This window comes from Gavialis gangeticus, unplaced genomic scaffold (assembly GCF_001723915.1).
Source record: "Gavialis gangeticus isolate Ggan-Ray unplaced genomic scaffold, GavGan_comp1, whole genome shotgun sequence".
Classification (NCBI taxonomy): Eukaryota; Metazoa; Chordata; order Crocodylia; family Gavialidae; genus Gavialis; species Gavialis gangeticus.
The window spans coordinates 23,974,338-24,000,501 of NW_017728994.1; the positions used below are offsets into that span (position 1 = coordinate 23,974,338).

Sequence of the window (26,164 nt, forward strand, 5' to 3'; positions counted from 1 at the left end):
AGGAAACAAAGCAGGCAAATGGCTCGAAGGCCTTTTAACTTGTGTATGAGGGAGGAATAGACCTAAAGTGAGCGTGTGATAAAACAAGAGTGTGTGAGGAAACAGAATTTGGTAAATGATAGGAAGAAAATGATTACCTGTGGGAGAATACCATGAGTAAATAAGGCACAAAAGAGTAACTAAGCAGAGAGGAAAGGATGAAGGAATAAGAAGGAAAGAGAAAACATGGAATGGAAAGAGGGAATGTATGAAGACAATTCAACTGAATTTAAGGGACAACAGACTTGAAAAGGGATGGAAGAATGAGGATAATATTGCAAAACAGTGGTGGCATGCAAAATTAAGCTAATTTAGGTGTTACATCTACTTAGGCTGCCACGTGGGCATGAGCAGGTACAAAGGGACAATGCCACATAGCAACCATTCCTTGGGTCCCCCTGTAATTCTGACTGAAGACAATGTCCAGTATTAAGAGTCTCAACACAAATTTTCAGGAGATTTTTTAACATAACAGTACCTGTCTGTATAATACATTTGTGTTTTAGGGTTCAATAAACTGTGGAAATATTTAAACATTTTAAAACAGGTGAATTGAATTGAAGAAGTCCATGTTGAAGTTTCCTGGTAGGAACTAGAGAAAAGAATATCAGAACTAAAAAAGGAAGTAAACACAAAACATCTTAATGCCAGTTTTTCAGATCTTAAATCTTCTGTTAGCTCCTAAAAGAGGCAGGCTTATGGGATTTATGTGGAATTCACATCATTCCCGTTTCTTCAGGGCATTTCAGGAGTGATGAAGACTGCAGGAGGCATTCCAAGTTTTTGTTCTGTTTTGTTTTGTTTGTTTTTGTATTATTTGAAGCAATCCTGTGTCTCAGGTAACACTGACAATATCTACAAACAGCCTGCTAAAGAAGTCGTGAAGTTATCTTGGCAAAGACACTCTCTTACTGCAACATCTACAGACACTGAAATTAACAGAAAGTGACACACCTACCATGGGTAAGTAAGTGCCTGCTATTTTCATTAACTCACTGGCAATATAGTTGAACTATGTGGCTGACAGTATAAGTGAATATGCTGATCAATGAAGATGCAGGTTTTTTTTATTAAAATCTATGAAGCTTTTGGGTCAATCCCTCTCCTTCAGTTTTCTAGATAGAGAGCTTGCCTACTCACTCAGTATACTCTAAAGTCAATGTTGCCCACCAGATGCCCTGTCTTCATTGTTAGTATGCATTTAGTCCTGCTCTTGGTTGCTCTCAGTGTCAGCAAGTTGCAACTGAAAGAGATGCTCTTGGGTTAGAACAGTCTTGGCCCTGACATCTGAAGTGACAAGCCTGATTTCTTTCACTGTTATGATAAATGCACAATGTCTTGAAGCTACACAAAAATGATGCCAAGAAATCCCCAGAGGCTGGTTTTCTTGGAATAATCATAAATCAACAAAAAAAAACAGTTTAAAAAAATTGATCTTTAGAAGAAATCACTCTTTCACCTAAATCTCAACTTGACAGAATGCCTGTTATTGGTTATTTAGGGAGGCCAAACTCTTGCCTCCAGGTCATCAACATCATCAATTTTCATAAAAGAACATCAAATCAAATCAGGCATTCAGTGCTGCTAGGTTCCCACAAACTCACAGCCCGTCCCCTGCAGTCATCTCCCACATCAAGAGAGACAAATAATTCAACCACCCATTTGGAAGTTATAGGCTTCCAATCAGCTTCACAGTAAGGTGACCAGCATATAGCTAATAAAATTCTCTAAGAGAATATGCAAACAAGTTTGGTGGAAGTCAATGAAAAAATAAATGGAAAATGTCCTCAGCATGGCCAGCCTAAAACAATCTTGAAATACAAACCAGAAAAATCAACTGATTACTTAAACTAGTCCAGGAATCATACGCATTTGTTCTGAGTTAGATTCCTGTTCATGCATCACAACAGAGGCAGAGCAGGTTTATAAGTAACTCTTTCAGCAACTGTCCACTCACAGAAAAAAAACATTCCCATGCTGTTTTCTAATCTTTGCTTTGCAGAACAGGAAAGCATCTGTATCAGATGGCAAAAATTTCCTGCTCAACACTCTTCTTCAGAGAAAGTTCAGTTTTGCATCTGCACAGAAAGCTTTTCAATATGCCAAGGGATGGATCAAAATGAAATGCACATAAATACACAAATGCACCCACAACACCAATGTACAAATACATTAAAACTTTCCAGCTCTTGGGCCTCAGTCTAAATATCAATTTGGTATTAAAAGTCACTACTTCCTTTCAGTCCTACAAGTCTGTCATAGCTTGGCCATCAGAGAAGCTTGCACATCTTTTGCACTCTCTTTAGGAATGTAGTAAATAGCAGAGTCCATTTTAATTACTGTATTTTTGCACCTGCCTTGGTTTCCAGCCATAACAATGGATGCACATTTATTCAGTTGTGAAGTTTTACCTGTTGTGTCCAACTGCATTTTATCAGTGCTACACTCAAGCAACAATTACTAAATTTCTCCTCAACACAACTTGTCTTTATATAGTTCAAATTACAGCAAGGATCTTCACAGTAAACCAGAAACCCAAAGACCCAAGACTGGAAATTTGGTTTTCTACTAGGTGTCCAACCATAAACTAAAGTAATAGCCCATTAACTAGAGATATATTTTATGCTTTTTCTAAGTTACAGCCAGCTAGAGTGTCAATTCTTGTTCCTACTGAAGTTCATGGCAAAAAGAAAAACTTCTCACTGACATCAATGGGGCTGGGCCTACAATTATTCACAAGAAATAATTGTTAATAAAAACTTTCCTAAATTACAGATTACAGATCATGTACAATTGCATCAAATGCTTAGGTTTTTTAAAGGATATGGATATGTATGTAAAGCTGGAAGAGGCAGTGACATTTCATGAGAACCAAGGTAGAAAAAAAGTCCAAGTTTCAAATGAAGACATCTGCTACTTTCTGTCTGGTTGTGCTTCAAAAGACTGAAATTTCATTTGAATATTTTTCTTCAAACTTTGCAAATACGAGTGCTTGCTTTAGTTTTCAAATCAAACTTGTCAATTTCCAAGCCAAAACCACATTCAAAGCTAAAATCTGGAGAATCAAACAAGGTTACAATTGGCTTCTATTATCACACCCTAACTAGGAAGAGTCAGTGAGTCCCCATAATACTTTGGCATTTCAAAATCCACTGATACCAGATGCAAAAGCTTGGAGACCATTTGGCTTTTTACTTCGATGTGGTCTTTTAGCAGTGGCTATAAAACTATTTCACAATAATTAAGGGTTCATTCCTGTAATGTGCTGAGTGCTCTGGCCCCAATCTGGGAGAGCTCAAGCTCATGTTTAAGACTGAGGTCTGTAAGACTGCTCATGTGCATAATGTGCTTTGCTGGATCTTGGTCAGAATGCTCAGTACTTTGTAGGTCTGGGCCCTACTTAATTAAGCTTCCCATGGTCTCCTCCTCTTGAAGACAGGCTGGCGTTTCTAAAACAGACAAACAGAAGAGCAGAAAAAAACTCTTTTTTCCCCCTCAAAGATCAGAGTGCACTGAAGGATGCATGGGCAGAAGTACTGAAGGCCAAGAAGAGTGTATTATTGCAGATTAAGAAGCCCAACTCCTCATCTCCTGCTCCAGTCACTTCCTTCTAGAGGATCATATGGCCAAATGAATACAGCACTGGATGGAAACTAAAGGTTCTATTTCTGGCTCTACCACTGACCTCCAGAGTAACCACGAGCATGTAATTTTACCTCTGTGACTACATTCCCCTAACTGCAAAACAAGTATAGTGATAACTTTTTTGTCAAGCAGAATAATAGGATAGATGTTACAACAGTAATGCTTTCATGGATAGTCTATTTCCCCAGTTGCTCCCACAGGAAAGTTTTTGTTCATGCCTGCATCCCCAGAAACTGTTTCATAAGATGTGCTGCTGTTGATTGACCTCCTTTTGCTATGCACGGGTAAGCCTTCATAAATTTCATAGACACCAGGGCTGGAAGGGACCTTGCAAGATCATTGGGTCCAGCCCCCTGCCCAAAAGTCAGGAAGTCAGGAGGAGTCAAAAGATCCCAGCGAGATAGGCATCCAAGTGTTTTCTGAAAGTATCCAGGGCAGGTGCTTGCACCATCTCTAGGGGAAGTCTATTCCAGTCCCTGGGGACTTGGACAGTGAAGAAGTTTTTCCTTATGTCCAGCCTAAAATGATCTTCCAGGAGTTTGTGACCATTGGGCCTTCTCTTCCCATGGGGTGCTCTGGTGAACAGTTCCTGATGCACACCCCTTATGTACTTATAGGCTGCCACCAAGTTACCCCTGAGCCTACGCTTTTCCAGGCTGAAAAGTCCCATGTCTCTCAGCCTTTTTTCATAAGGCCTGCTCTTTTGTCCTCTAAACATTCACGTGGCTCTCCTATGGACTCTCTCAAGCTATTCCACATCCTTTCTGAATTGCAGAGCCCAGAACTGGACACAGTATTCCAGCTGTGGTCTCACTAAGGCCAAGTAAAGTGGGAGGATGACTTCCTGGGTCTTGCTTGAGATGTGTTGGTAAATGGCAAGCCACAGTTTTGTTTGCTTTGGTGGCTGTGGTGTCGCATTGGTGGCTCATGTTCATTTCGTGGTCAGTCATGACCCCCAAATCTTTTCCAGTTGAGATGCTAGTGAGTGTAGCACTGCCAAGCCTATAAGTGCGTGGATTTTTTCTCCCGAGGTGAAACACCTTGCATTTCTCAATGTTGAATGCCATCAGGTTTTGATCCACCAACCTTGTAAGTCTGTCAAGGTCGGCCTGGATTGCCAGCCTATCCTCTAGAGTGACTGCACTTCCCCATAGTTTGGTGTCATCAGCAAACTTAGCCAGTCCGCTTCTGACACCAGAGTCCAGGTCGTTTATAAACACATTGAAGAGTACAGCTCCGAGAACAGAGCCCTGGGGGATGCCACTGATCACCACGCTCCATGTTGACTTGGTTCCATCAACTATCACTCTCTCGGTCTCCCACGGAGCCAGTTCCTCAGCCATTGGAACGTGAAATTGTCAAGGCTGCAAGTCCCAAATTATTCCACAAGGACATCATGAGGCACCAGGTCAAAGGCTTTCTTCAAGTCCAAAAATATGATATCCACCTCTTCTCCTTTCTCCAGCTGATGTGTCACCTGGTCATAGAAGGAAATGAGATTGGTCAGACAAGTTCTACCCACAACAAAGTCATGTTGGCTATCTCTCAGAACGTTACCTTCTATTAGCCTGTTGTTAATGGTTTCTTCGATGATTTTTTCCAAGATCTTTCCAGGGGTTGAGGTCAAGCTGATTGGCCTGTAGTTCCATGGATCTTCCTTCCTCCCTTTTTTGAAGATGGGCATCATACTGGCCCTCCTCCAATCTTCAGGCACCTCGCCCAAGCGTCACAAGTTCTCAAATATCCTCACTACTGACCATGCTATGATGTCAGCCAGTTCCTTTAGCACTCTTGGGTGCATTCTGTCTAGGCCAGCTAATTTGTGGATATCCAGCCTCTCATTGTGTTCCCTCACAAGATCAACATCAATGATGGGTGCATGTTTGCCCTTCCCAGGGTGATCCTGTATCTTGTCAGACAGATTGATCCCATTGGGCTGATGAAAGACTGATGCAAAGTAGTCATTAAGAAGATTGGCTTTTCCCTGGGTGCCAGTTATTAGCTGCCCCACTTGGTTTAATAAGGGTCTAATGTTACTCTTGTATTTTTTCTGACTTCCCACATATCTAAAGAAGGACTTTTCAATGTTCTTGATTTGTGATACTCAATACTCTTCCTTAGTGGTCTTTCCCATCTTCCATCCCTTATATGTTTCTTTTTTTAGGTGCAGGAGGTCCATGAGTTCCCTACTGAGCCAAGGGGGTTGCCCAGCCCTTTTGCTATTTTTTTTTTGAGTGCTGGAACGGACTTCCCTTGTGCTTCAAGGATTGCATCCTTGAGGAGCAACCACTCATCATGGACTGCCCCCCCGTCAGATTATGGCTTCTCAGGGCCTCAACAACTAGCTTCTTGAGCTTATGAAAGATGGCTTTCCTAAAGTCAAGGACTTCTGCATTGCTGACTGACTTGCCAGCTTTGTGGTGAATAGAGAAAGTGATCAACTCGTTGTCACTGTCTCCCAGCTTCCCTTTGATTCTCACGTTGCCCACTAGATCATCCCCTTTGGCCAGCACCAAGTCCAGCGGTGCCTTGCCCCTTGTCAGTCCATATACTTCTTGTGACAAAAAGAGCTCATCAATGCTTGTGAAGAAGCATTGCGACCAATTGGATTTGACTTAGTGCTCTTCCCACAAGATGTCTGAGTAGTTGAAGTTGATCATGACAACCATGCACCGAGAGTATGCAGCCTCAGCCAGTTCACTGAATTTGTGGCCAAATTCTTGCTCTTGACTAGATCAGTAGTAGACTCCTCCTGTTATATCCCCTTCACTATATTCTCCCCTTATTTCTACCCAGAGGGTCTCAAGTCACCCTCCTTGGTTGCCAATCTCCACCTGTAGGGAAGTGTATTGCTCCTTCACATAAAGAGCTACAACCCCACCCTTTCTTGCAACACAATCTCTCCTCTACAGGGTATAGCCACCTATACCTGTGGTCCAGTCATAGGTGGAGTCCCACCAGGTCTCCATTATCCCTACGAGATCATAGTCATTTCTTTTTAGCAGAAGGGGCAGCTCCTCCTGGTTGTTTCCCAGGCTCCTGGCACTTGCATATTGGCAGCCTTACTTACCTTTGGAAGCCCTAGGCTTTCCCGCACTCCTACAAGAGCCCCGTCCCTGTGGTGGGGTAGGAGTGCGTTCCCTTTTACAGCCTGACCTACTGATTTGATGGCTGATGCTTGGTGGGCTTCAGAGGTGAAGCTTGAGGCAAACATGGACAAAATCATCCCAAAGCACCTGTACACAAGTAAGTAGGCTGTGGTCAGGTACCATGAATGAGAGTATGGGTGAGCCTGGTCATGGAATGTGTTAATAGTAGTGGGAGCTAGTACCCCAGAATCCTTTCCAGTGCTGACCCTTCCATGCCACATGATGTGGAGGAATGTTTGTAGATGGGCATCCAGAAGCTTCAATTTCCTTCAGCCATGAAGAAAATCCCAAGATTAACCTGGCAACTTCTTTTTGGGTGCACCACTTGCAAGTGTAAGGGCAGCAGCTTGGGTGTGTCCCCTACTAATCTCCTCAACAGATTGACTTTTATTAGTAAATGTTTAGGATTGGGAATCCAGAAAAAAGATGACAAAGCTGATATGCAAATACAGAGTGCCCGAGCGAGGGACTAACAGTAGAGGGATGGGGGTGAGGAGAGCCGCGCAACTAGGTTACAGGCAATACAATGTTAGCCAACTAGGCTGGGGGTGGGCAGTGGGGGAAGGGGAGGGAGGGGTTTCGCGATGCTGAGAGAGAAAGGAGATAGATACACACAAACCCGTTACAATGGTCCGCAATGGTGGAGGAGGTGGTTCGGAGGAAGCATCTCAGTCCATATGGTCTAATCGCGGGGGTCCTCTTGGGGTGGAGCGGGGTCATCCGTGGTGGAAGAATCCTTTTGGAGTGAAGTGAAGGGCGGGGGGGAGGCAGTTCAGGTGGTGCCCTCTGGGTCTGGTCCGGCGGCAGCTCGTCTGGTGGGGTCGGAGTACTGGCGGTGGCCCGTGATGTGTTCCACGTAGATGTCGCGGGACCAACAGATGGTGTCGGACATCATGAGGCAGCGCATCAGCTTAGCATAGTACTACATGCTAGCCATCACCAAACAGTTACAATGCATTTGACTTCCTGCCACCAAGTATACAATTCATGGCAAGTCCTAAGCCACATAAACAAGCAACTGCAAATCTTGCTGCAGCAGGAGAAAAACTACAGAACTGAGATGGACAATTCAGTTACCAAGACACTTACTGCACACCAGTGGCCTGCTTTCCTGTGATGGCAAGTACCCAACAAAAAATTAGGTTATCCAAGTAATTATTTTGCATGCCTACCTTCCTCAAGGGCCATCTCCAATTCTGGTAGAGTAAACAAAAACTCATATGAAAGGATTGTGCTACAGACCTGGAACAGCCAGCAGTGACAAGACAGCTTTAAGATGAGGAAATGCTTTTACTGGAAACCCATGTGGAGTTAGCCCCAGAACTACATGGTCAGACCATCAAACCCAAGGCTCCCCCCATCCATGGAGAACTGACAGCAGCTGCTATCTGGAAGCTAGCAGTCCCCCATAAAAACATGTTGGAAGACAGAGTTCACCAAGTGCTATCCATGTATGTCATGAAGCTCCCTCACTTTAGGATGTTAAATAACTACTTTAGACGCATGGGATTTTCCTCAATTCTGGTACAGCGACAGAGAAAATGCAGAATCCTATTCCTTGCTCCAGATCAGGTTTTAGGGCTCTAGCAGGAGGCTTTTTTCTCCATTGTGCTGCAGGGCCTGGTCAAACACCATGGGAGACTGACCCATGTTAGTGCAGGCTAGTCACAATGAGTGCACAATATTGGAATTTTCAACAACTCCACCTAATTTTCCTAATGAAGAAAGTTTCCCAAACACTTTGAAGCATAGGGATCAATGATATGACTGTCCTCACTGATACTCAACAATTCTGCCTACCCCACTGCTACTTTGGCTCAGGAAGCTTTATCTGGGGCACCTTGATTTAAGAAAAGAACTCTCTAGCTCTGAACTAAGCAGCTGAAGGAAAACAAATGAATGTATTCTCTGGTGGCTGAAGGCCAGATGAGGTGTGCTCAGTGCTGAACTGGAAGCAAGCTGAACAATGCCTTCTGTTTACCTGCTATACCATGCACTTCTGTGAGAGCAAAGAGGAGGACCAGAGTTGATGGAGGCATGGAGGCTTCAGCCATCAGAACCTAAATTAATCTGCAATGACAACAGCTGGGATACCTCATTCAGAATTCACTGAGCATCTACCCCAGGAAAGTATGTAAAAATGCCTACATGCTACTGAGCTCCATGATGACTCCCTCAGCATTGTGATTAATTCTGCTTGCATAGAAGCCATATGTGCTACCCAGCCCTCTTCATGCTTTTATCCTCTGCCCAGTTTAGGCCTGGGTCTACTGGCCTGTTTGGAGAGAGATGCTCTGAAGGCTCACTGCTTACAAGGATGCCTTCTTTGTAGACAGAAATGGTACCTTTTTCCCCAGTCTCATGAAATCTGCATAGGTTGTGGAGAACAGGAGGGAATGCTTAAATTATTTACATAGCAGATGCATTTGGTTTGCATACTCTACATGTCCTGGACTACTTATGGAAATCCCATACTTCAACTAACTTTTGTATTTGCTGGGTAAAATAATTAATAAGTGTTCTGTGGTAGGGGAAACTCAGAGCCACAGAGAACAAAACTCCCTTTTCTTATGGCCAGTCTGGGCCCCTAGAAGGTGGAACAATATGGCTTCAAGACAACATGGTACAAAGTCAAAGGGTCAAAGGAGACTGACTCTTTTCTTCCCATCAGCAACAGAGAAGCTGTGGCCAAGGGTCCCACCAATTGTGTACCAGTGTTCCCAGCATTATGTGTTCTTAAGCAAATCCTCAAAAGCGAATTTCTTTCAGGCCACTAGTAATGTAGGCAAGCACCAGGCCCTCCACATAGACTCTGGCAATGCTTACAGAATATGTACATCCAGATTGACAGATCCAAATCCAGATCCAGACTACATCTGCTACTCGGTTTACTCCCTTAATCAGGTCCAGAGGCTCCATGGGTAATATGATGGTCTTCTTGTTCACAGGCAGGCTCTCCCAAACCAGTTCCTTCAACCGATTCAAGCTTCTCCCTGTGTCACTCCCCACCACCTCCACACAGCAGTCCTAGTTGCACTCCCTTCAGAAATCTTCAGCCCTGGTTCATATGACAGAGAAATGAAACTTCTTCTTGCTCCACTTCTTCCAGGACTTTGAGTTACCCAAGCTTTCCACAGCAACCCTGCCTATGTTATTATTTCATGCTGTTCCCACAGTTCCAAAGATAAAGCCTCAACCTATCCACAATGACATAGGTGTCAACTCCAGGACTGCTTTGTAATCTTGGCATACCCTGCTGATGGCCAGTTTTCTTTTAGCCTAATTCCCAAAACTCAGTGTAGGTAGCCACATTAAAGAAGAGAAGAGAGAAGCTGCTAAGGTATTTGCAGGACCAGGCAGCAGATTATGGTGTGCAGGATGAATTGTGGGTCAAAGCCCTGGCTTCTGTACTGAACCACTAATGAGCAATCTGCTTTCCTTTGATGTGGAGGAGCCCTCACTTCACCTTTCTATTTATCCTGGTTGAGCAGAGGTCCCTTGTGCTCCATGCACTGGAATGCACACTGCTCAACAAATGATACAAATATGTGGGTGGGCTGTGTGAGGGGATGTTAATAGACCATGTTAAGTTATCTTAGTGACGACTTCTGGGCTTCCATAATCTTGGAGGACATGTCTCTGTGACGTCTAACAAGCAAGCAACCTTTTGTAAATGTTAAAGGCAACCCCAACTAGCCTTACAAACTTTCCTGACCTGCTACTGCATGTATGATGGTGCCTTTAGAGGTTCTGCAGGAATGGAAGATGGTAGGGCTACCAGCCCAGGAACCAGGAACAAATTAGCCATCCTCAGCATTGTTAAAACATTCCCTGTATTCTTAACGCTTCAGCTGATCTCCCAAACAGACACAGTCCAGGTCTAATGTACTCTGAATGCTTATCAGTAACCCATTTTAGTGTTAACTTAAATCATTTTGGTTGAACTTGTGTATGGGAGGGATCAGTAAGTTATGTACAAGCTGGCCGTAAACTGAAATGTTTTGTCTGTGGAATTTACTGTTGTGGACAAAAATGCTATTTCTTGGTCTTCGGAATATACTTGTAACTGTTGAGACACATTGCTAAAATGAACAGCTCTCTGTGGCCTTCTGTGTTTGGTAACCAGAGGACTTGGAGGAAGCACGTGAGGCCAGATGATGTTAGGTAACTAGAGGGGCAGTAAATGCAGCTGCAACGCTGCTGAGGCTCAAGACATCCAAGGACTGAGGAAAGTGGTTGCACAGTGGGGGAGGGGAGGGAGAAGAGGGAAGTCACTATATCTGCATACAGGGCTTGTAATTTGAAACGCCAAAGCTGGGGGAGTTTTAGGAGGCAGCATTTTGTTACATCCACCCATGATGGCAGCCCAAAGCACAGCAACATTAACATTGTATGATTGTGTGCTGATGTTCAAACAGCTAATCCAGAAAGCACGTACACTTACCTTTGTCAATCACAGGCTTTGTGCTGAACAGAACAATGTTGGGGATGGCAGGTAGATGGGCTGTGGGCAGAAATAGCTCTATATCCGGTTCAGCATTCTCTGGCAAATGCCCAAGTTCTTGGCTGGCAAAAAAAAAAGTGTCCTTGCTCTTGAGGACCCCTTTGACCATACAGTCCTCACTGTCACTGATCAGGTTCTTGTTAAGGTCTGCTATGATATAGATGCATGACCGGGCAGCAGCAGCAAGTGCAGCAGTACTGGCTGCTATGCTGTAGGTGCTGGCAGCAGCATTTTTTGTGTGCCCCACAAAGGCAGTGCCCTGGGCTACTTTCCTGGTCACTACCCCTCAGTTATGCTATCCAGATATTGGCATTGCTTGATAAGCCCTAGTCCAATTCCTCAGTCTGAAGCCAATGCACAGCCAGTATCTAAACAATTAATGTCCTTGGGAGCTACACATGAAGTCCTTAACTGTGAAGAATGGACTGCAAAGCATCATACCAGTGCCTCTTTGCTGTCATCTGGGAAGTTACCATATGCTTCCCATGACATCTGAAAACCTGAGTTTCTGGTTTATCCACAGATAAATTTATTTCTGCTGGGACAGGATTAAATTGTTTTTATGAATGTCTCGTGTTCACATTTTCTTTTTCATCTTTTTTTCTAATGTGGGACCTACTGAATTTACATGGATTAACAATGGTCTTAGATTCAGTTGTTAAGACCTGAAGATTTACTAACCCCTTTGGATAAAACAAAAAGGGAACTTGGCCAAGAAATAAAATCATCTGATTTGGGGAACTGAACCAGCCAGAAAGGTCACACAGTTGGTCATTAAGTACCTACTTTCCATATGAAGCAAAATGAAACTGATGAACTGAGATGGTCTCATTAAGTTTTGTTTTTCCTCTATTAGATTTTAGCTGCTTTACCCTATTATCTACCAATAAGGCACTTTTTGTCTTGGGCAGCTTATGCTAATTGAGAGCTGCACATCTCAGTAGGAAACAAACTAGGATCTGTTGCAAGCTGATGGAAAAGAAAATACATCAGCATGTTGTACTAGCTTTTGTTTTCCTATATTGTCTTTTATAAGTGCATTAGTATCCTTTAGGTATTTAGGATCAAACTGATATTTCTCAGTTGTGTTAAAGGTACTACTGTTTGTCATGCAAACTTAGTTTTACATGTAATGGTAAAGTGATCTTTTGTAGGCATTAAAGTTTCCTATATTAAAACACAGGGCAAGTCAAAATAAAAGATATGCTAGCCCAAATGCACAGGCAAGCGGAACTAGAGGATACAGCACAAAGGCAAAAGCAAAACAATTCAAGCAGGCTGTCATCCCTCAGTTAAGAATGATTATCTCCTAATTAACAAAGAATAGGGCAAAAAAAGGAACGAAGAGCCCAGTCAACATAAGGCAGGATGTATCTACACGAGACGGAAAGTTTACTGCAGAGCTCCCTAATTAGCTCCACAGGTAAATCCTCTGCGTCTACATATGCAGCCCTATTAGACCCCAGAAAACTAATTAACCCCACTGTAGGTTAGTACTTGTAAATACAAGTACTATGCTACAGTGATGTTACTTACTGCACAGCACCACACTTTTAGATGCTGATGAAGCTGGCTGGGACATGAGGGTGCTTCAGTGCAAGGGTTGGTTGACAGCTTGCCCTGCACTTGAGCACCGTCATGCCCCAGCCAGCCCCTCCACAGCACACTGACCTGGGATGGAGCCCTGGGCTGGTAGGCTGATGCCCCCCACTTCCCTGCCAGCTGGTGCTGTTTCATCCCAGCTCAACGCGCTGTGGTCCCAAGTGCACATGTAAATGCAGCGCCCAGAAGCAATAAATTCCAGCACAATAAGCACCAGAGTTTACTGCTTTGCATTAATTTCATGTGTAGATCCACCACAGTCAGTAACGAAAAAAAACCAAACTATTGTAAATAAATGGACCTGTAAAGTGCCCTCAAGAAAAATCATACTGGGCTAAGGTAGACATCACCTATGCCACAGAACTGCATTTTTACAGCGATTCATCTGAACCACCAGAACATAACAGTTCCCACTCAACCTGTCCTGGTATACCTGTTCACTATATCCTCACATATCTTTTTCTGCAATTGTTGCAGTATCAGTTCATTATGGGTATTCAGCACACAGTTCCCAGCACAGGTTCCAGAGGTTTACTATTTTTAAGCCATTAAATAGCACAAATTTTGCATTATTAAATGTTCATCAGCACTGTCTGTTCATTATATCTGGAAATAAGGGAAATTTGAAGATTACAGGCATTCTGTCTAACAAAATCAGAAATGAAACGATGGACAACAGTAACAGAAGCTGAAGTAACTCAGAAGAAGAAAGAAAACAGGAAGGAACTATGACAAAATATGCAAAGAAACTGATGGAGGTTCTAACAGGACTGCAAGACAACATGGGTAGATCAGCTGCATTGAAACGGTCACAACATCCAATACTTTCATTCTATACCATCATAGCAGTGAAACCTGCTTAAAGAATGGGTATCCCAAGAGTGTGGGCAATACTATGGATTACTGCAGCCACTCAAGCAAAGACACAAAATGCTTGTAGCAAACAATTATCTGGTGTACGCAAAGATGGATTATGTTCTATAATCATGAGACAGCTTTGTCACTAGTTTACTTTTGAATACATCGAGAACTGACCTATAAAACACTTAACTTGGGAAGATACCACTGACTCCCCAACAACTCCTTACAGAGATCCCTCAGGGAATAATCTGATTATTATATCAACCAGGTTCTGGAAACCATGGAGCAGGCTGCCTCCAGCACAATGCTACAGTTGCTCTATAAAAAACCTCAGCAGATCCACTTCAGGATACCAAGAAGCAGCCAAGCACGAAAGGCTGCTTTGTGTAGGATGCTAGAAAATGGAGGTGAAAGCCATGCCTTCATCCAACTCCACAAAGAATGCAATATTCTGGAATCCAAGTGTATGTACATGTGTGCACACACATGTGCACATGTGCTTTTACATAAGCTCAAGATACCTTCTTCTTGGACCAACAATAAGAGTCCATCTGACCTTCTGCTAAAGACAAACTAAGTGTGAGAAATCCAAGTAAAAACACCTGCCAGGTATCAGATCCCATGCTGTTTAAACTGCACACAAACAGGATGAATTTAAAAAACAAAACAATTAATAGAGTATAACTAATCAGTTACATAAAATGCTTATACAACCATAATTTCTCTTAAGTGGCCTAAAAATTTTCCAGAATATCAGGTCTGGACACACACAAAGTCAAAAGGTGTGCTTTTTTAATTTTGTACACCGATCATCATAAACCATGAAAGACATGTTATTGCTGTGCATCTTACTGTTTTGACACATTTCTCAGAACTGCAAAACCATGAAACATTACGTTACCAAATTAACTTTACAAGCTGGTGAACCCAATTTTGATTTTTGGACTACAAACTAAGCTGGTTACCTTTACAGAGTCAACTGATATAACTGATTATCACTTAACAAAATGTAAGATTCAACAATTCTTTCTAGTTCAAATACAGAGGAAAATTTTGTGTGATGTTTATTTTGTGAAGAAAGTTGTTTGTAACTATGTCTAAGTTACAAACTCTCTGTGACAAGTTCATAAGAACACATGAACACTGTGCAAACCAATGTTTTAGGTAAATGTTGTGATTCCTATTCAAATCTCTGCTTGTGCAGACAGGTAAGAAAGAGGGGACTTAATTTTATCCTATACAGCATGTTGTGCATTGTGCCCTGCTTCTCCAGATCATTGTGTAAAGCTCTCTTCTAAGTATGTGATTATTAAACCTGCTATTCTCAAAATAGGTGGCAATGAGCAGAAAAATGAGATTCACGAGAGATAGAACTATTGGACCTGGCCTATACTGCAGTTTTGCACGCATCCACGTTCACAGCTCCCTATGGTGGAAGAACCCTTTCTTTTTGCCAAAAAAGTAACAGCCACTCTGAAAGCAACAGAAGGTTTCTGCTGCCACACAGCAGCCAGTAAGAAGCACATGTAAATGTGCATGGGCTTTTTGCTAGCTGCCACGGTCCCTTTAACAGCTGATGCCTCCCAGGGTGTATGTGCACCCTGCCAACACAGCTGCTGTAGTGGACCATGCAGTTTCTGCAGGAGCTGTCAGAAGTTGCACAAGTAGAGACATGCTCTGATGGCTTTCTTTGGCAGCTGCTTCTAGAATGCTTCTGCCAGCAGAAGCATTGTAGTGCCGACAAATTCTCAGACGTTCCAATGAAAAGCAGTTTGGGAAATGGAGAGAAGAGTACATATGGAGATCAGCAAAAGTTATGAAATGGGAAAGAAAAGACATAAGCTATCTTAGTTCCTTCTTGAAAAATTCATTTGTCATTCATCAATCCACTAGGCAGCACTTATGCCTACTCTGCAGGATGAGGCCTACACAAATGCAAGGCAGATGAAACCTTATCTGAGGATATGCCTTCACTGCTGAATTAGAGGCATGCAGGTTATCTTAGTCCAGTTAAAAGCATCCCTGTAACAAAATCATACCTCAGTTACTAGGTCCTCACTGTTACTATACTTTTCCATGTGTGTTCCTAGGACTCGCTCGGGTGGGATGGGCTTCACCTTTCCCCCAAAGGTAAGTGTGTGTTCTCTTCTAGGTAGTGGCGGATCTCCTTTGGCGGGCTTTAAACTAGGCTCGTCGGGGGAAGGGGAAGATGAGAGCAGAGGAAGCCTTGGACCACTAAACCAAGCGGCACCCACAAGTACAGCCCAGCCTAGACCAACGAGCAGAACAAATACCCAGGTAAGCAACAGGGGCCAGGGCAATGCTGAGTTTAGGGGGCCAGTGCACACATCTACAGGAGGCCTCAAATGCCGCTACACAAACGCTCGTATGGGAAACAAGCAGGAGGAACTTGCCCTCCTGCTAGCTGACACCAACCCAGACATAGTGGAGCTCACAGAAACGTGGTGGGACCCAACGCAGGACTTGGCAGTGAATATCAAGGGCTATAGGCTGTACAGGAGGGACAGGACAGGGAGGAAAGGTGGGGGTGAGAATACATATCCTCATCAAGTAGCACAGGGTCAGAGGAGGGGCACACTGAAGTGCTCTTGTGTGGTGCCAGAGAACTGGAAGAGGGCCAACGTGGTTCCCATCTTCAGAAAAGGGAGGAAGGAGGACCCAGGGAACTATAGGCTAGTTAGTCTTACCTCAATCCTGGGTAAGCTTTTTGAGAGAATTATCCTGGCACAATGTCCATGAGGGACCAGCAGGGGAGGTTATGCTTAGGGGCAACCAACACGGGTTCATTAGAGGTAGGTCCTGTCAGGCCATACCCAGAGAGTGGTGGCGGACAGGTCATTTTCACCTTGGAGGGATGTGGGCAGTGGGGTCCCCCAGGGCTTGGTCCTCGGGCCCGCACTGTTCAACATCTTCATCAGTGACTTGGACAAGGGGGTAAAAAGCACCCTGTTCAAATTCGCTGATGACACTAAGAGAAGTAAAACCTCAGCTCTAATTCATGTCTGGCAGGTGTTCCAGAGAGCCCAGGTTTAGGGTATGAATTAACTTTGAGGAGATGTTTTTAAGTTTTTAAGACAGTCAGGAGGTTGGGGGCAACGGCTTTAGTAGAAGCCTCAGCTAGCTCAGCAAGTACAACGCTCTAAAGTCCTTTCTCTAAAATCCAAGGAACTAGATTCACTGTAAGCTCTTTACAGAAGAATAAACGGGACACAAAAGCTGCTGCAGGGCTATTTCCAAGGCCTGAATAGTCCCACCAGATAATATAGCACATAGCAAAGTTATTGGGAGGAAATCCAGGAGGAGACTGAGATATCTGTGCACTGCATTCCTGAACATTCTGGACTTAATTAAATAATAAAACACAGTACATCTCAGAGAGCTAAGCACAGATGAAGCAAAGTCAACTCTCACTTAAGAGACTTTTAAGGGCCACCTAGGTTTTGAAATATTGTTGGCAGCTTGGTAGGTATCACTCCGCCTTCTGAGTCAGCTCAAAACCAAAACATTCCAACCTGGTTTTACATGGGCTTGAAGTTATTTTACTACAGCCTCTTTCAGACAAGACAAAAACTGAAGGGTCTTGATCACTTGTGGCAGCTGAGGCCCCTGACAGATATTAAAACAACAGTGTGACTGGGATAAAAAAACCCATATGGCCCATCCCAAACATCACACCTTCTACCTGCCAGATGTGCATGGCAGAAGACATGACAGGGCATGAAATTCCTCTGATCACAATCATGCCACTGAGTTGCTGTCCCAGTGGAGGGAGGGGGACACTCTAAACCACACCCAGGGCTGTCTCTAGCCCGTAGCAAGTACCAAACTCAGAGCCCAGCCCTGGGTAGTCCCTGGACTGGTTTGAGACCTGGGGCTGTCCAGGGCAGGTATGACAATCAGCTGACTGTCTGACCCAGCCCTGTCTGGGACCAGGTCCAACAATCATCTGACTGTTCCTCCATCCCTGGGTTCACGTGCTCTCCTGCCATCCCAGGATCCACGTGTAGGTACCTACTGAAATTAGGGAGGCACGCAGGCAATTTTGCAGTCCAAGATGGTGGTGCCCACTGCCTTTTTCATAGTTTTTCACAGCAAGGGCCCCCACCCCCATGCTGCTGACTGACTGACAGAGCTGCCCTTCAGGCGGTACCATCCCTCACTGTTGACTGGTGGAGAAGGGTGGGACCACATGACAGCCAGCCCTCTCAGCCAATCAGCAATGGAGGGAGGAGAGGGCAGCCACCATCTTGGCTCCCTTTCTGTGTTCCAGCAGCAGTGAGAACTGCTGGGTCCCATGGAGAGCCAGCATTTTATTTTCAGGATTTTTTTTTCCCAGCAGTTCCACTGAAAATCATGGGGAAGGCCACTTTTCACAGAAACTGCCTCAAACTGCAGTTTCTGCAAGAACCACAAAATTGCGATTTGAGTAGATCTCTATCCATTTGCTCCAGGACATCTACAAATTGTGGTTATACCAGGTCCCTACAGCCTAGAACTTTAAAGCATCCTGCTCTTCAGCCCATGCAGGCTTGCAGAGCAAAGTAAGAAAGGCTGCTGGGCCTGGCAGCTGCCAGGCCCCTGGCAAACAGAGAAACCCTTGACTCTCCACACTGGAGAACCTCACAACCACCAGCCCATTTTTTACATCAACATGGAGGCTTTCCTGGCCCTGATGTTAACTCCTTTCCCCAAGCTGATGCCAACAATCGGTCAATTCTCAGCATTGATATGAGGGTGATAAACATTCAATTTATGTTACCATACAAACAAGCCACAAAGATGTTTTACATATTTTGTGGAATACCTTTGTGATTTGTTTACCATTTTATGGCACCATAAATCAGCTGAATGTGTAGCACTGTTATTATTTATGGTGAAATTAACATGTTAATCACCCCATAAATCTAAAGTATGCCATGGGTTTGAGGTTCACAAACTCTTTTTAAGAGCAAGTGTTGATCTGATGCCCAAGGGAAATTTCTACTTAGCAGTTACTTTCCTAAACTCCTCCAGTTTTAAAAGTATATTGTATTCTCTACTTTCTGCTCTGCAAAATGTTAGTATACACAGTAAGACAGCTGTTGCGTTCCACTCCAGTGGTGGATGAATTTCAATGGCGGATGAAGTGATCCAGTTCTATCTGTACCTATCTCACAGGGGTGTTGTGAAGCTTAATTGTTTGCAAACCTATTGGCTGAAAAGCACTATAGAAGTATTTTTATTAATCTGAATGTAGTCATGCTCAGTAGAACACTGCAAGACAGAGAACTTCAAAATTCTATAGTCACAAGCTATTGTCTTAGCCCTGCTGTTATACTGTAATGTACTCTATTTACACTTAAATGCTCCTGCATGCTCCTTGAGGACAGGAATCTGATTATCTTAACTGTTCATAATATTTTAACAACTAAAAAGTCAAAGTGAAAACTCAATTCCCCATTTCACTAGTCATATGCAACATATGCCAATCCTGATTCTAAAACTTCTCTCTAACTTAGCAGCACTGAAGGCATTTATTTGAAACACTTATCCATAGAATTTTGTTTTTAACTTTTAATTGAGGAAATTAGGGTGACACATGTACAAATGTTGCCTAGGCTTTTCAAGTAGGTTAGATGTACAACTCTGCATAATAACACAGCAAGCAAGGATATAACCATGAATACCAATTTATAAATTTGCAACAAAGCAGGGTTTTCACTACAGAAGGTAGGTAATGAGATTCCTTTTTTGGAAGAAAAATTGAAATATTATGTTCCTTCTTCATAACAATTGTTCAGCTAAAATATATTACAAGTTTAAAAAAAATCAGAATGTGGAGAATGCCTTGGACTAACACCTTCTTTAGCTTTAATCACAAATAATTGCCTCTTCTTGTACTAATGAGCAGTGCAAAATGGAATGTAATTTAGACAATTCATTCAGGGTAATAGCTTTGTGAGCTAATATTACTGCAGAGAGATCTAGTCTCAATTTCCTGGAGTACAATAACAGAGCAGCAGTAAGTTCTTCACTTCAGGGAGCTTTTCTAGCCTATGTAAATATAAATAGAAATCCCATTATCTATTGATAAAAATAACAAAGCAGGTTAAATAAAGTTTTATATGTTACTGTTTCCCATAACAACCATCAGCTCCCTGGATCATGAATGTAAATAAAGCACTTCACTTACTGAAATCAATGAGAAACCTTCCAAATCCTTGCCTTTGGTATTGGGGCATGATCATTATGCAGGAGACATTGTACTTCTGCTGGCAAAGCTTTTCCTGAGGGAAGGAGAAACAGATCAAGTATGTCAAAGCACTGCTGAAGTGGGCAATTCCCTGCACCTGCCACTGTCCTTGTAAAATACTCCAGTAAGGTGAACAGATATATCTGGTCAATACCAAAACAGAATAATTCTATGGTATTAATTAATTATAAGAGAGAAGCATCAGTCAAATGCACCCTCTAATTTTTTTTTATTAACTGACTAGTCAGCACCTTAAAAAGTAAACATAAATACCTAAGGAATTGCATAAACAGCATAATGAAGGTTAAGTGCAGCATGGGGGAAAAATTCTTTTCATGCTTCACTGGCTTTTCTGTCAGGGATATAAAAAGGGGAAAATAATATCCACATACTCACTGAAGACAGCAAGTTGGGCTTGCAGCAATTGTTAGATAACTTACTGCTGCCTCTCACCTGAGCAAATATATCTAACACTAGCGCAATTGTTTAACTAAAGTGATATTTGAAGCATGTGCAGCTTTTTTCAAGCCAAATGCATTCTCCCCTGAATACAAAGTGAAGGCAAAATAGTTGGGCCATCAGAACCCTGCAACTCTGACAAAAAAATCACATAACCACAAACGCAATAGAAGCAAAGATTACACTGACTGCATAAGACAAAGGAAAAAGAGGGGATAAACAAAACTAGGAAGCAGTTCTTGTAATATAGGCCAAAGGATTTTTGGCTTTCGTGGTTTAACAACTGAATGCAATAAAGAGGCAGTAACATTCTAAAAGAAACTGTCCAAATTCGACACACCACAGTTCTAAAGCAGGCCTTGTGCTGCATTTAACAATACTACAGTTAACTTTAATTGACCATTTGAATGAAGCTAACTTCATGAAAGACAAGTCAAACTAGTGAAATCCAGGTAGGCAGATTCTACAAAAAGCTGCAGGAACAACAGAATTAGTAGGAAGCTACTTAAGGTAGCCACACCTAAGGAGATACCAAATAGCACATCCCAGCAGGCCCACTTCAAACCATTCTCCTGTGGCTCTGAAATCTGACTACCCCTTGGCTATATTTCACAAAAAACATTTACCAGCTCCTGCAATAATTTATAGAGATAGTGCAGTTTATGACCCCAGCTTCTTAAGCTGACAGTCCTGGAATATACTTCTGAGCATTTTTTTTTGTACCCACCACAAAAGATTCAGGGATAGTTTACCAATAAAAAACGGCATTTGCTACTTTAGACACGACCCCTTTCATGCAAGCATTCAATGCATGTTTGACTTTGATGCTCAAGCACTTTCCTGAATCAGTGCCAGGGACAACATTTGGGATGATAAACATAACAATGGACAGAGACTAAGTAAGCTGTTGAGAGTAATGGGCCAAAATATAGGTGGGGTGGGAAACAGAACAACAAATTTCAGTCTTCATCTGGAATGCTAACATTTCTTGCCTACTAAAGTTGTACCATATTCATTTACGTACCACACATACCCTTTCCCCAAAAATCAGCCCTCCGAAATTGGAGTGCACATCTTAAACAGGGAAGCTGATTTTTTTTTGCTGGAACAGAAGCAGGGAGGAATAGAAGCATGCATATACGGTGCTCAAACAGATACCAAAATGGCTCAAGCTTCTCTCAGGCCCAGCAAACAGAAGGAGAAGAGTCCAGTGTTAAGTCTTGCACAGCTGCTAAGGAATTTGCTGTAACTATTGATTGAGCACATCAGCTTGTGCCTGAAGCAGCAAGTAACCTGCCCTACATTGTCTTAGCTAGTCTTTGATGAGGCTTGTGGTGTGGAAACAACAGTATTTTTTACAGGAACTTTCATAAAGGACTGTTTACAATGAAGTAGTTAACAGTCTTGCTACGGCCCTTGCAATGGCTAGGAGTCAGCTTTGCTGAGGATCTAAAATACAGGAACCTCTTACTGATTCACATAGTCTGTCTCCTAGGATGCCATGCTTCCTGGAAACTATGTTTCCAGAAGGACTTACTCAGTCACAGTCGCCTATGACAAATCTTTTTTTTTTTTTTGACATTCCACTTTCCAAAGATAAGGTGCATATCTTTTGGGATGCAAGGGCATGTGGTATGCAAGAAAATATGGTAAAAATCTTTTTAAGAACCATATCTGGAGAGAACTGAATCAATCCAAAAGCACCTCAGTACAGGTGCTACTTTGATTATTCAGATGATTTCTTTAAAAATAATTCTATTCAGCTGGATCACATCTGGCTGAGAACAATTTTCAGGGGGAATTAAAAAAAAAAAATCACCTGATTTTCAAAGTTTTGATGATATTAAATATTACATAGAAGCCATATGTGTGCCAAGACACAAACTTCTTATTTAAAAGTTGACAGAAACCAACTTAAGCTTCTTCTAATTCCAAACAACTCAACTTGTACCTTACAAATAATTTTAAAATAGCCCTTATCAAGGAAATACAGTGAACATCACATTCTCTGTAAGAGGGATTGTTTTAGAAATCAAAGCAATGCTATGAATTGATAAGATATATACTATAAAATTTAGTAATTTTGGACTAGGTTGTCAAAACTTTGATGTGTAAAAAAATGCATTAAAATCAAGAGCGTGTCTGTGTGTGTGTAAGAATGCACTCAGCCAGTTATCAGCTATAAGCCTATTGACAAATGCATACATTCCGCATCCCTAGAACTATTGGAATTCAGATCTGGCATATTTAACCAGAAACAGCCAAGGAAAAAAATAAGGGGGGGGGGGTGTCACCTGGAGGGAACTGTGTCACACCATCTAATTATAATCACCAGAAGACCTGTAAAACAGATTTAACTGAATATATGCATAATTTCTCAGTTCATATCAATTTTTGGTGTAAAAAGATATTTTTAGTGGTCGTTAGTGGAATAGATATTTGTTTGAGGCTTACTAAAAGTTTTTGAAAATGTGAAATCCTAAGCAATTTGAAAAGCCAATGAAAAAACACAAGTACTTTATGCAATTAGCTTTATAGTAGTTAAAACATTTACATGTAACTTAACATGAGTAAAGGAGATACTGTTTTACCTTAGAAAAATATCCAACTAAGTGGCAGCCTTTTTCATCGTTTTTTGTGAGAACATAGAAGAGGAATGGCTCAACATCATAATACAAGGTTTTGTGGTCCAGAAAGAGCTTGGCTAGCAAGCAAAGATTTTGGCAATAAATTTTGCTCACATTTCCATCAACCTAAAAAGGATAAATAATGTTACATATATAACACATCACAACCTTTTTTAGCATAACATTGTGTGTTATACCTACTAGAATACTTATTAAAACAAAATACAACCCCTCTTGACATTAAAGAAAAAAGTAGTTTAACTTTGGAATAGAAATCCCTTGACTTCCAAGATGGAAAATTCTGCTATTAGAGCTAATTGTTTTGAATTAGTAAAGATCTTCAAAAGATCTCTGTGTCAAACAAGCAAGATAATTTTACCTGGTAATTGTTCCAGTTAGACATTGTTACATCTTTCATTTATTCTCCTTTAATCAGAGAGAGATGAACAGCAGACATTGAAAATATACCATTACAATAACTAACTTAAGTTCTGGATCACTGCAGAAAGGGTTGCCAGCAACAGTAGTACAGAATATGTGGAATTATTCAGAATCCCTGAAATGTGTGGCTAACAAATGGGTTGCCACTTTATAGGTTATAAGTAGCTACTATCAAATTGCCCATCAAGAATGACGGCAGGGACGGGGGTATGGACGGGAGAGGGGCGAGGTCAGTGCTGCGCTGCCACCACCCCACGATGCTGCCGCCTCCAAGGAGCAGGGCCGGGGGGGAGGAGGTAGGGGGAGGCCAGTGCTCTGCCCCCTCTGTCATGGCAGCACTCCGTCATAGCCATCCCACCACATTTCCTCTGCCACCACCCCATGCCACTACCACCTCCAAGGAGCACAGCCAGGGGGGAGGGTAGGGGACGGGGTGAGGCCAGGAGTGTGGCCTTGTCCCCCCGCTCCAACCCCACTGTCATGGTGGCACTCTATCCCCACCGTCATTCTCCCTCCCCGCCCCCCCCACTCTGTTCCCTCCATCATATTCTTGATGGGCAATTCGCCCTGCACACAGCACTGGCTGGAGCCTCGCTCCACTGGGAGCCCCGCCTCCAAAAAGTGTTCCAGACAGACACACAGACAGATGGACTAAGTCCTTTCTATATAGATAATAAGAGAAGATAAAAATTCTGTGCTAGGGTAAGGGTGCTTCTGGGTGAGAAAAAAAATATTTTTATGCTAAGCACCATAATTAATCTATGTCTGCTGTGAGTATGTGAGTTCTGATTTTGATGGCTGCAGCTAGGCCAAGCACAAATATCTATTTTTTAAGCCACAAACAGTTACTCCTTGAAACAGGAGGCGGCCAAGAGACAGCTTTCCAACACAGTTTTACAAATTGCTGACCTAGGAGTCCATGGCACAATACCAAAAGAAACTAAATAAACCCTTAAAAGACACTACCTCTGGAAGCACAAGATAGGATAAATCCTTCCATCTTCCTAGGAGTCCTGGCCAGGCAACTTTTACTTATTGCCCAAGATCCACAAACCTGGTAATCCAAGATATCACACTGACTCTAATGGATGAAGTTGCTGGCTACATTGACCCAACCCTATTCCCATATGCCACAGGAGCTGCCAGTTATATGAAAGATACCACAGATTTCCCAAAGAAACTAACTTCCAGCTACTACCATATTAGCTACCATGGATGTCACATCTCTGTACACTAACATCTCCAATGACAACAAATTATAAGCCATAAAGAATATTATCCCCGACAAGGACACTGCTTCTTTTACCACTGCATTCTCCTGTTTTCTCCTCACACCTCCATTCAGATTCAAGGACTCCCTATACCTACAAATGAACATGACTGTCTATACACATGTATGCCCCCACCTCCCCAGTGCAATATGTTGATATATTTACAACAGACACTGAATTTTGCTTTGTCCACCCACAGCTGTCCTCTGATTGCTTGGTATACCTAAAGTACACTGACAACATCTTCATTATATGGTCATATGGAAAGGAATCTCTAGAAAAAATCCACCAGGACTTTAACAAATGTCACCCCTCCACCAGACTGACTCTGGAATATTCCAGAACTTTACAACAGCTATATCACCACCACCCTGTAATCAGAAAACAACTAACCATCATAGCTACAGCAGGTTAACTACTTTGTTTTTCTCTCTCCTGCCCACCCTATCCCACCCAGCACCTCCCCTTCATTCTTATTCCACCTGCCCTATCCTTTGTGTTCTAATCACTGCTTTCCATTTAGAAACTCTGCTTCTGCAGTCCCATCAGAGCATCTGATGAAGTAAGTTGCTGCTTATAAAAACTTATACCCCTCTGATTTCATTAAGGTGTGATTTAGTATAAGGTGCACATCTACCCTGTCTTCTGCCTGACTTAAGACTAACACGGCTAATTATTTCTCTTTGTTCAAGGAAAGAGCAGTCAATGCAAGCAGGAGACATTTCCCTATATTCTTCTTAAAGATAAATTCTTACTTACAACTAGAATTCTTTGCTGATGGGAATATTTATCTTTTATTTACACAGCAAGCATGGCTGTGAACAGAACTAGGAAACAATCCATTCTAATCCACTTCCAAGGACAACTCCTGGTCGGGTTTGGGCAAACTCCAGCTTTACCTGTTTTTAAACATATACCATTTTTGCTAACTCACTGGGGCACAGAATTGACTTTGGCTAGGACAGACATTCAAAAAGCCTGAGCCTGAATTGATTCACTCTTTGCTAGTCTAAGTTGCGCAGCTTGAACTGATTAAGAACTGGACATACATTCTCTGTTAAATCAGGAAATGCAGCTACATATCTGCAGTGGCACAAGACAGAAGCTTGGGGGCACTAGAGCACGCCTGGCAGCCACTGGCAAAGGGGAGGGAAGAGAGACACCCTCCAAGGCTCTCACCCCTCCCTGCTGGAGTGGAGAGAGCATGGCCAGGCACCAGCCAGGGCTAGCACAATACACGGGATGCCAGCCACCAGCTTGGGGAGGGTGGGGGGCAGCTGCTGCCAGACTCAGGAGTGGGGATGGGGAAAAAG

General features: G+C 42.7%; 1 protein-coding gene across 4 annotated transcripts in view; it reads right to left on the reverse strand.

The window, feature by feature from the left end:
• Positions 1-26,164, reverse strand: part of KAT6B (lysine acetyltransferase 6B) — a 287,405-nt gene that overhangs the window by 36,726 nt on the left and 224,515 nt on the right. For all 4 annotated transcript variants that reach the window (XM_019502376.1, XM_019502377.1, XM_019502378.1 and 1 more), the window contains exons 12-13: positions 23,104-23,265; positions 19,994-20,087 (exon numbers count right to left, since the gene is read on the reverse strand). In XM_019502376.1, coding sequence (XP_019357921.1) covers positions 19,994-20,087; positions 23,104-23,265 — 256 coding nt within the window. The remainder of the gene's footprint in view (positions 1-19,993; positions 20,088-23,103; positions 23,266-26,164) is intronic.